This window comes from Sinocyclocheilus anshuiensis, unplaced genomic scaffold (assembly GCF_001515605.1).
Source record: "Sinocyclocheilus anshuiensis isolate Anshui unplaced genomic scaffold, SAMN03320099.WGS_v1.1 scaffold923, whole genome shotgun sequence".
Classification (NCBI taxonomy): domain Eukaryota; kingdom Metazoa; phylum Chordata; class Actinopteri; order Cypriniformes; family Cyprinidae; genus Sinocyclocheilus; species Sinocyclocheilus anshuiensis.
The window spans coordinates 794,825-807,091 of NW_015544138.1; the positions used below are offsets into that span (position 1 = coordinate 794,825).

Here is a 12,267-nt window from a genome sequence, read left to right on the forward strand (position 1 = left end):
CTTTTCCATCATTTTTAAAGACATTTCCGGGCCTATAAATCACAACTGTAAAATTCCTAGATATTTGCAATCTTTGCGTAGAAATCTTTTCCAGCTGTTTCACATCAAGAGTCTGTTCTCTCCTCTGATTTGTCATCTGGTCTCAGCGTTTGTGCTGTGCACCGGTGAGTGTGTGTGAGTGTGTTTGGTCTGCGTTGGCGTGTGTGTTTTGTCCGCCGGTTCAGATTGGCTCCAGAGCATCAGTCGCTCCATCGGCGGTCGTGTGTATGTGCTCTCCTTCTCTCTGGAGTTCCTCCACTTCATCCTGCGGTTCTGGAACCAGATCTTCACCTGCGGGGCACATGAACCGCATTCAGCAAACTGGATCGACTTGCAGAGTGTGAAACCCAGGTTTGACGTCAAACCGTAAATATAGAGGTCTGTTGTTCGCATTTAGCTTAGTTTTTTACAATAATTTTTGCACTAATAACAGAATATTCATGTAATTTTTCAAAACTCTAGACACATAATTCACAACCAAAGATCAAAATGCAAATTTTTCAAAACACGACACTTTTTCCAAATGCTTGGATACAGTACACATGAACCAAAGATATTTTGTTCATTGAACTAAAATCACCGGTTCAAAATGACACAACTTAACATCAAAGTATTACTATTTCAAAATGCAACTCACACATTACATCTGAGTTGAGTGTCTATTCATTTCATTACAATGTTCTAACTATCAATTGATACAACTGCTCAAAATGCTACATAATTGTTGCATTACTCTTGAAGCATAGTTTTTATGGAAAATGATGAACAATATAAAATTTTTAGATTATGAAAGTGAAGCAACTGAGGACTGAGTATGTTCAGGTATGATCAGTTTCAAGATGCCTGTTGTTGGGAGGGAAAAAAATCCCAAAAAAATTCTATATCTGTCACGCGTTGGTGATACAAACTGCATTAGGACGAAGGAGATAAACGAAAAGTCTTTTAATCAGATAAATCCAGGAGAACAGGCACGGAAACCAACTTAACATTGACGGAGAACAGACGAAGACTAAGGGAGAACTGAGGACTTATAGGCATGAACCAAACAAAGCGGCAAGGTGCGTCCCTGCACCGTAACAAAGTCCAACTGAGGAGGGCGTGGAGCAGGAGAAAGACAGAAACAAAAATAGTCCAAAAGAGTCCAAGGGGGAACGGAGGGTGGGAGGAGTCAAGGGGAAGCCAGGAGCAGAAGGAGCCAGATGTTGGTCCAGAGACCAGCCAGGATGAAGCCCCAGGACGGAGTCAAAGGAGGGAGGAGTCATGGTGGAGAAGGACTTGACGACACCCTGGGGACGAACGATGGAGACGGAGCCACTGGAGGTGGAGACCCAGATGGAGCTGAGCAGACGGAGAGCCAGGGCGACACCATGGATCCGGATGGCTCAGGCGACCAAGGTGGAGGCAGGGATCCGGAAGACCACGGCAGAGCCAGAGCGACTGAGGACGAAGGTGGAGCCGGAGGGAAGGAGGAGCCAGACAGAGCCAGAGGGACGGAGTGATGCGGTGAAGCTGGAGGAGTGGAGTCCCAAGGCGGCGGATGGTCGACGACTGACCAAGGCGGAGCCGGAGGGACGAGGGGGCCCGTAGGAGCCAGTGGGATGATGGGCCACAGTGGAGACGAGGGAGCTAGGAGCCAAGGTGGAGCCGATGGGTCGAAGGACCGGGGTGGAGTTCAGGACTCAGAGACTGGAGGCGGAGACAGGAGATCCTCATGCCTAGGCGGAGCTGGAGACTGGAAGTCCCGAGGCGGATCACAGCACCCAGATGGCGCTGACTGAGGGTGAGCTGAGGGACTGACAGGCACCAGCGGAGATAGGACTGAGGAACTGGCTGAGGAGGCGGGAGAGGGAGGCTGGGAAGGAACACAGGAGAACAGGAGCTGGGCAGAACCAGCGAAGACGCAGGAGATTCAGGGCTGGACGGAACCAGCGGAGACACAGGAGACATAGGAGACTCCCGGGATGACGGCTGGCTGGTCTCTGGTTTGAGAGTGGGGCTGGAGATGTCCTTATCAGCGGGGCAGACGGAGGAATACAGTCCATTATTCTCCAGCACCCACTCCACAAATGCGGCAAAATTGTCCCTGGGACCATCTGCTGGAACGCGTGCCTTCGACCGCTCACTCAGGCTGGCGTGGTAAAAAAACACAGAGTGAGCGATCAGGGTAATGAGTCAGGCACGGAAGATGCAAAAAGTCCCGTGTGTGGTCTTCCAGCGGATGGTCGCCCTGCTCCAGGCATAGCAGGGCCACAGCAGGAATGTCCATGGTGACAGAAGAGTGGGGGAAAAGGGAACAAAACGCCACAAAAAAAAACTGTAGTCGCTCCGCTCTTCTGTCACACGTTGGTGATACAAACTGCACGAGGATGAAGGAGATCAACGAGAAGTCTTTTAATCAGATAAATCCAGGAGAACAGGCACGGAAACCAGCTTAACATAGACGGAGAACAGACAAAGACTAAGGGAGAACTGAGGACTTATAAGCATGAACCAAACAAAGGGAACTAATGAGATGATTAACAGACAACAGGTGAACTGAATGACATAATCAGGCAACTCAGGAAAACTAGGTCACAATGGAGAGAACAGAAAACAAGGCATACATGTAACAATATCAGTATTTGATATTTGTAACCGTCATACATAATATTTTTTTAGGATTCACAGATGAATAGAAAGTTCTAAGTTCTAAAGAATTAGAAATCTCTAATAGAAATGTCTTTACTGTCACTTTTGATCAATTGAATGCATCCTTGATTAATGAAAGTATTAACTTCTTTTAAAAAATTACTTACGCCAAACTTTTATTACATAGTGTATCACAAAATGATGAAGCAGCACAAGTTGAGCGCGTGTTTCTGTGGTCTGACCTGCGTCTCTTTCAGACAGAGGTCGGTGGCCAGTCGGTTGCGCTCGGTCTTGCTGATGTATTTCTGCTTGCGGAAGGTTCTCTCCAGCTCTCGTCTCTGTTCCTCAGAAAACACAGCCCGCCGCAGGATTCCCGGCCGAGACCTGGAGCTCAGCGCTGGACTCCACAGCACAGACCCCACGCCCTCTGCAGGACACACACATCACGATGAGAGGAGACAGGGTTTCTTTTATTTATGGACTGTATGTATGTATGTATTTATATGGAATGTATAGGATTTATCATGTAATATGTTATCATGTAACATTATCTTACTTGCTAAGGGGATAATATTTGTAAAATATTGAATATTTAATTTAAATAAATACTTTTAAATGTGTTTATTTTATTTATTTATTTGTATATTTTGAGGGAATGTATAGGATTTAGCCCTTCTAATGGTGTTTTATTTTATTTTATTTATAGTAAATGTATAGGATTTATTAATATAAATATGTTCCAAAAATATGAAATAATTTTTTTGTTGTTTTGTTGTTGTTTGTATTTATTTATTTATTTATTCATTCATTTAGATCAGGAATGTGTCGGATTTAGCACTTCTAAAGGTATGTTCATTTTAATGAATTATTTTACTTTATTTTATTTATAGGAAAGTTATTTATCCTAAGGGTAGAAAAATATTTCTTAAAAAAAAGTGAAACATTATAATATTTGTGGTTGTTTGTTTTTTTGTATTTATTTATTTATTTTTATATGTTTTATAAGGAATTTTAGGATTTAGCCATTCTAAGGGTATTTTTATTCAATATTTAGTTTAATTTAATTTTATTTTATTTTAATTATATGGCGATAAAAGTTTTTTTCCTAAGGGTAAAAAAAATATATCCAAAAATAGAGAAACATGACCTCTGTTATGTTTTTGGTTGAGTTTTTTGTATTTATTTATTTCGATAAAAGTTTTTTTCCTAAGGGTAAAAAAAATATATCCAAAAATAGAGAAACACGACCTCTGTTATGTTTTTGGTTGAGTTTTTTGTATTTATTTATTTATTTATAATAGCGAATTTACAGGATTGATCCCTGCCGAGGGTATAAATATGTCAATTTGTGGCTAAATATTCATTATGTCATTTATCTGATTATTTAAGTGCGTCACATTGCAATTTCGCTATACTTTTCAGGATAGCAACAATCTGACTTTCCATGATTCATCAGAGCCATGTTTGCATTAGAAAATGGAATGAACTTTAAAACACACACACACACACACACAGGCCTAAATGAACGAATAAAACTCTCAGGTGCTCTGAACACATTCAGCGATGCCTTTTTAATGTGTTGGACAAATCGCCAGAGCGGCCACCGTCAGCGGCGCGAGTAAGCAGGTTAGTCATGCTCTCTGCTCGCTATTCAGTCTAAATAGTTTCCACTTAAACGCCCTGTTAAAGGGTCAGCTGACCCTCAGCCCCGCCCACACGCCCGCAGCAAATGATGCATATCACATTATCTTCTCAGTGTTTCCTTTCAAGAGATGGACACGTCTCATTCTCTGTACGGGGAGATGAGCTGGAAAAAAGTCTATAAAAGTCATTTCTATTGAGGGCCTCATGTCTACGGGGGCCTGAAGTGGACAGAATGGACGGATGGGGAGGGGAGGCCTGCTTTTAGAGCTCTGCTTTTCATTAGCGAGAACAAAAAGGCCGGAGAAGTGATTCCGATTAGCGACTCACACCCGCGGCTCAGCCGATCCCGGGTCAGCGGCGAGGTCGCATGTGTGCGGTCGCTCTGAATGCGCCGATTGGTCACGGAGAAGAGCGCCGAGAGCGCTGTGGGAAAGTGTCAGAACACTAAACTGTTTTCAGGGAGGCTTTTGAAACACCCCGATCTGACAGATCCGGATTTGCCGAGGTGTTGGCACTTGGAGAGAGCAGAAGCCCAAATGGAAGAGACTCAGTCAGGCGATAAAGATATCGTTGAATTCACTAGCGTGCTTTATTTCCAGTCATACTCATAAAAATGTACAGTGAGGTCGTTTGTTTAAACCTGGAAATAAAGCTGAAGAACTTTTAAGAATTTAGGACAAAGTTATGACATCAAACGAAGAGGAAATATAGAAATAAAATATTAATATTTTCATGTATACATATTAATAAAGCAAATAAGAAATAATAATTATTTTTATATACAAGAAAGCTTATGACTACTTTTATATATAAATAAATAAGACATAATTTTATATATAAATTAAAAAAAAGTTGTTTCTTGTATGTATTATTATTTTATATTTTAAATTTTTTGTATAAATTAGTGCTGTCAAACGATTAATCGCGATTAATCGTGTCCCAAATAAAAGTTTTTGTTTACATAATATATGTGCGTATACTGTGTATATTTATTATGTATATATAAAAGCACACACATTCATGTATATATTTAAGAAAAATATGTTATGTTTATATATTAAATATATTTATATATAATATAAATTATATGAATATAAATATATACAAAGTATATACTGTATGTGTGTGCTTTTATATATACATAATAAATAAACACAGTACACACACACATATATTATGTAAACAAAAACTTATTTTGGATGCGATTAATCACGATTAATCGTTTGACAGTGTGTGTGTGTGTTTGTGTGTGTTTTACTAGGGAACAGAGGAGCAGACGGCATCACAGGTCCAGATCCAGAGCAGCGGGGCAGAGAAACACCGGTCATGATAACTGGAGACGGATGAGTGCAAACTTTAATCACATTATATCACATGAATCTGCAGCTCAAACATCATGTTAAAAATAAATATGAGCAGTTCATAGTATTATTCTATCACGTGAAAATAGTCAATAAATAATTATCATACATGTCTAGATGTTATAGTGATAGTGTGCAGAATGTACTGTATTTATGTGATTATAAATACAGATCCTTTACGTAAATAATATTTATGTAATTATGTCCGTATATGTTAAAAGTTATTAATTTTAACAACATAATGGTTATATGCAGGTAAATGCGTTCTTAAAAATAAAATTAAACAAATAGGTTGTGATTGGTAGTGTGATATGCATCATTAAAAACTACTTTAAACAATATTTTTCTAAATCCAGTATACTAATAATTTCCTTAAAGCCTTAATATACATTAAAATATTATTGTAATATATAGACTACATATAATATTTAAATGTATATATTCTATGAAAAGTACAAATAAATAAATATAAAATAAATATAATATAAAACCAGTTACCCACATCCTATAATTGAAGGGAAGGAAGAATGAATGAATTAATGAATGAACAAACAAACAAATAAATTATCTTTCCAATATATTACTCTAAAAGGTTGATGCTGATGTACAGTGAAAAATGTGACTTTTTTAACTTTCAGTACTGTTTGTAAATGTAGAAGTAATTGAGAATCTGAACTGATCACAGCTTTTAATTTAATTCAAAATTAATTGAATTTCTTTTGATGATGTTATGAGAATGTTCAACTTTATTACCATAGTTAACTCAAACTAAAAGCATACATACATTTTCATTACTTGAAATAAAATATTTTTTTTTAAAGTGAAACTTATTTTATTTCAGCTAGCTGCCAAGGCAAAATTTCTCAATTTCATTTAATTGAACTTGGTGTACTAAAATAACAAACTTAAACTGAAATCAAAAATTAATAAAAAAAGAAATATTACAAAAAGAAATAAAATGACAAAACGCAACAAAAATACTAAAAACTAAATACAATTAAGATTAAATCAGAAAATATAAAAATTAAAAATATATTTAAAATAGTGCTGTCAAACGATTAATCGCATCCAAAATAAACGTTTTTCTTTACATATTATATGTGTGTGTGTGTGTTGCGTATATTTATTATGCATATATAAATACACACACATGCATGTATATATTTCAGAAAAATATGTTATGTTTATATAGCTATTAAATATATTTATTTATAATATAAATTATATGAATATAAATATAGACATGCAACTACATGTAAATATTTTCAAAATATATGCATGCATGTGTGTGTGTTTATATATACATAATAAATATACACAGCACACACACATATATTATGTAAACAAAAACGTTTATTTTGCATGTGATTAATCGTTTGACAGCACTAATATAAAATATTAATAAAAACTATAATAAACTAAAACAACATTTCTGTTACTTGAAATAACATATTTTTAAAAAGTTAAACTTCTTTCAGCTAGCTGCCAAGGCAACATTTCATTTAACTGAACTTGATATATTAAAATAACAAACTAAAACCGAAATAAAAAAAATGAATAAAAGATAAACATTAAAAAAAACATATAAAATGACAAAAATACTAAAACCTAAATAAAATTCAAATTAAATCAGAAAATATCAAAATAAAAAATATATATAAAATATTAATAAACAGCAGCAGGTGAGATGCATCTGTAGTCGTGTCAGCGTCTCAGGTGGTTTTACCTCGTTCCCCGTCCTGAGAAACACACCTGTCCTTCAGCATCAGCCCCGGCTGAGCCGGGAAGCATCTCTCGGGACGAACACCTGGCGCAGGCGAACGCAGCAGGTTCTCTATCAGAAAACACTTCCCAGAATTCCCGAATCCCGGATGAGGAAAGCCAGCCATGTCGTTCAGTTTCCTCGTCCGTTTTAAGACATCATCCTCCAGTCTGGAGCGCTCGGAAGAGTTTCTCCCTCTCGTGTGAGAGTTAACTTCATTAAAAAGCACAAAGAAGACAATGTGGCGCGCTGTGATTGGCTCTGATAAGACTTGCTCTTTCTGTGGGACGGAAGGTGGAACCCCTCATTCATTATGTCAAAGCTCCCATTAAATGATAGACATCGGAGACAATGACTCCCGGCCAAAGTTTAACTTGCACACCAAACACAGCCCGGCGGCAGTAAATACTGATATCTTTTTTCAGCAGCGGCCATTGAGAGACGGCCTGGAAAATATCTGTGCCTCAGTCTATCAATGTGGACTATATTTCTTTGCTTTATTGTTGGCCGTCCTCACAGCTGCGGACAATGAGAGCTTGTTTGCAATCAACAAGTGCTATTTTACAATAATTAATGCGTGTGTGAAACTCACAAAAAGTTTTAAAGAACACGTCCTGAATTTTTCACCTTCAAATCAGAAGAAATAAATAAGAAACAAGTTTTTGCATGAAGCCTAAAGATTGTTTTACTTTTTAATTAAGCACATTGCCCTAATTTAATCAAAACTCATTAATAATGATATAAATAATATAAATATTGATATAAAAAAATTATGATATATTATTTAAGCTGTATTTAAAAAATATATTTTTGTTGTACTGCCTGTATGCTAAATTACATTTTTTTTAAAGAATTTCATTTTAAATAATTTTGCACTATAAATTATGGTATTACAGTATTAAAAATTAAAAAAAGATTAATTTTCTTGATACAAAATATTATTTTGTATTATTATTTTAGGGTAAAAGATGAAAAGATCAAATCTAATTTTAGCATAGTTAGGATTATTTTCTTAAAAATAAATCTCATTAGCATTACCATAATGTCAAAAATGATGTTTTATATTTAAACTGTAAATGTAATGCTCTTTGTTGTATTTGCTGTGCTGCCTTTCATTTATGCCAAATTACATTAAAAATCTTTATGTTTGTAATCATTTTACAGTGCAAATGATGGTATTACAGTAATGGAAATCAAATTAGTATTGAGAATTACAAAAACAAAAATATTTTTGATGCAAATTATTATTTTTATTATTATTATTATTATTATTTTAGGATAAAAGGATATTCAAATATGTCTTCCAAATTAAAAATAGCTTTAAAATGTATTTTCTGTTGCAAAGCAGAAATGTTATGAAAGCCAAATCTGCTTTTGTTCAACATTACAGGCCAAAAGTTGTGAGCATTATTTGACTTTTACCAAGAGTTTTCAGAACGGCTGCAGACTTGTTAGTGACTCTCTGAGGAGCGTTTCCCAGCATGCTTGTTTTCTGTAATGAGGCTGTGTGTCGCTCTTTCATCAGAATCACAAACACAAGCGTGTACTGCTCAAGACACAATCTGATGAGAAATATTTGAGATACAGACACAGAGAGATGCCATGTGTGGATTTTCTCTCTTGTGTAGGATTCACCAGTTGTTCTTTGATGTTTTCCTTCTACAAAGATAATGATACAACTAATAAAAATATGATAATGTTTTAATACATTATATATATATATATATATAATTCTCAAAATGCTTTCGAAATCTGTATACTTAATCCACAATGTATCTGATCAGCAACTTATCATTAATGAGTAAATGTGACAAAATTGAATGTTTTGAATGTTACCATGTTATTACTGCATTTTTTTATTAATTTAAAAATTGAGAAATTATTTGAAATTTCAAATTATACATGAACCACACCAAAAAAAAAACTATAATGCAAAATGTATTTATATATATATATATATATTAGTGAGAAATTGTATTTGAATATATAATTGTATGAAATGTATAAGAACATATAACCTGAGAATTACCAGTATTAACTTCATTGGAATGAACAAAATTGCATTAAATTCTTTTGAATTCATAACTCATTGCTCAAAAACAGTCCAGATATACCTACATATTTATTTCTAATAAAACAACATACATATTACTCTGAAAAGTTTTTTTTTTGCATAACCCTTCACTTTCAGATGAATAAAGTGGTCCATTTTTCACACTGCAATAGTTTGTCAATAAGTGCACATATTCATATTCATGAACAATATTCAGTCCCAAAAGTGTGTGAGATATGGGGAAAAGGCGAAATATACTTTACAAAAGGTTTTTCCACTAATATAACTTCATACAACACCTCATGAGACTCTATATCTACAAATATTAAAATGGTTATATCTCATAAAAAATTATTGCAAAAAAAAAAAAGATGTATATTTTGAGGGTTTTAAAGCACTTGCAAAGTTTCATTGCCTTACTAAAAATAATGCTTTTTTTTTTTTTTGCATATGTCTTCTAGGTCAAAACGCACTCAGATGCACTGGAAATGTGTCTCTGCTCAGTCTGTGTCAGAGCAGAAGCGTGCTGTGTCCAGGTCTGCTGTAAACAGGCATGTCCCAGCGCAGGCCAGTCTTTTGGGGGAAACATCACCTCATGCTGGGCATGCTAATCGCCGCAGACAGCCGTTCTCTTTGTCCCCTCGACACAGAGCCAAAGGGCACATGTAATCAAATTTGCAGTTTTCTTGGCCTCGCTGGTAGCGGGCAGGCCGACGGCCGATGAATATGTAATGTGTGTTAACGCTCGGGTTATAGATCAAGAAATGAACTTGTGACTAATCAAACATCAATGCGGTCAGCGGTGTGATGGAGAAACTCTAAACTCAGTCCAGAACTAGACCGCGCTGGTCAAATCATTCAAACTCTTCCTCATATTAAGACCAAGGTGATGCAGATGGGGTTTAACATAGTGATATTTCTAACTATGTTTACTAAAGAAATGAACACATTCGATTACAAAATAAGAGCCTTGAAAACTCAGAGATGTTTATTGATGAAGCATCTTACATTTTTTGCAAATGATGTACAAAAGCAGTCTTAAGTCGCTGGGGTATATTTGTAGCAATAGCCAACAATACATTGTACGGGTCAAAATTATCCATTTTTCTTTTATGCCAAAAATCATTAGGATATTAAGTAAAGATCATGTTCCATGAAGATATTTTGTACATTTCCTACCGTAAATATATCAAAACTTAATTTTTGATTAGTAATATGCATTGCTAAGAACTTCATTTGAACAACTTTAAAGATGATTTTCTCAATATTTCGATTTTTTTGCACCCTCAGATTCCAGATTTTCAAATAGTTGTATCTCAGCGAAATCCTAACAAACCATACATCAATGGAAAGCTTATTTATTCAGCTTTCAGATGATGCATAAATCTCAATTTCTTAAAATTGACCCTTATGACTGGTTTTGTGGTCTAGGGTCTCACACACATATATATATATATATATATATTCTAGTCCGCATGGTTTTCCCAAACAGGCAGAATTAGTCCTTTATGAAGTGGAGTCACTAAACCATTTGTTCATGTGAACCCATTTAAAGCTTTTATGCCTTTTAAAGGACAACTGAAAAAAAAACGAGAGCCCTCACTGAGAGTGTCTAAAGAGCCTCTGAATCAAAGAGCACAATGCAGGGAGACCCGGGCCGAAGCGGGGCCCCTAATGCGTTTGATTCACGCTCGCAAACCATTCTGGATGCCCTTTTCTTCAATAAACATCATAAACACATGAAACTGAAAAGGTGTTCGATGAGAGTCAGACTCCACTTCTGATAAAGCAGTTCTGACAACAGTTCAATCATGAAATCTGCTTCTGTAGTGCTTCAAATCGTGCGTAAATCCTGTATACTCATACTGGTTCAGGTAAACTCTATTGAGATGTGACTTACTTCATTCATATTCCTAATAGCAGTCAATCACATCCCATTAAATAAATCATTTTTGAACCCGTTTAATGAAATGAACTGTCCAAATGAACCGATTCACTAAAATGAATCAGATATTCTTGAAGACATAGTTTGAGTATCATCACAATACACTGTTGTTTTTCAAATACATACTGTATGTTATTTATTATATATTTTAAAATATTTTTTTCAAGGTGTCTGTTGTCATCTGTCATTTGCATGTGGAAGACATTAAAATTACATTTTATTATTATTATTTTTTAAATAATCTTGAATGGTTTCTGTTATTGGTATCATTTTCATGAGGAGAAAATCATTTAAAAATTACAAATTATTTTATATTTTTATAACTTTAGATCTGTCTGTCTATCAAAGGTTTGAGGTAAGTTTTTTAAAGAAATTAATACTTTTATTAATCAATGTAACTGATGCACTAAATGGATCAAACGTGACAGTAAATAAATACATTTATAATGTTACAAAAGATTTCTATTTCAAATAAACGCTGTTCTTTTGAACTTTCCTATTGGTTTCGTTTGAGGGTGCCTAGCTTCAGCATTTGTGGTGTTTCCATTTGCGCGCGGCGGCGGCGATGTGCAGGTCTTTCTTGAGCCACGGGAACAGACTGGACAGCTGGATGGAGCCGGAGGCGCGCATCGTTCCCGTGATGAGGTAGAGCTGCGCGCGGCCGGGGCGGGCCAGCGTGAGCGCGCAGCGGAGGTTGATGAGCAGCCAGCGCTGGATGAGGCTCGCGGTGTCGTAGGGGAGCAGCGGGCCGCGCCGGATCAGCTCCACCGGGCCTTCCACCGTCAGCTCCGGATCCGCGGAGGGCAGGCGGCGCCGCGGGATCTTGGCTTTGACG

General features: G+C 36.2%; 2 protein-coding genes across 2 annotated transcripts in view; both read right to left on the minus strand.

Annotated features, from left to right (window-relative positions):
* Positions 1 to 35: 35 nt before the first annotated feature.
* dbx2 (developing brain homeobox 2) lies at positions 36 to 7,561 on the minus strand. Its single transcript, XM_016494737.1, has 4 exons — positions 7,399 to 7,561; positions 5,570 to 5,644; positions 2,910 to 3,094; positions 36 to 330 (listed from the first exon to the last, which is right to left on the minus strand). Exons 1-4 carry the CDS (start codon positions 7,559 to 7,561, stop codon positions 133 to 135), a joined length of 621 nt encoding a protein of 206 aa, XP_016350223.1. The 3' UTR covers positions 36 to 132.
* A 4,396-nt stretch (positions 7,562 to 11,957) lies between these two features.
* The window catches only part of szl (sizzled), a 3,091-nt gene continuing 2,781 nt past the window's right edge, over positions 11,958 to 12,267 (minus strand). Inside the window, exon 5 of the mRNA XM_016494744.1 lies at positions 11,958 to 12,205. Coding sequence (XP_016350230.1) covers positions 11,958 to 12,205 — 248 coding nt within the window. The remainder of the gene's footprint in view (positions 12,206 to 12,267) is intronic.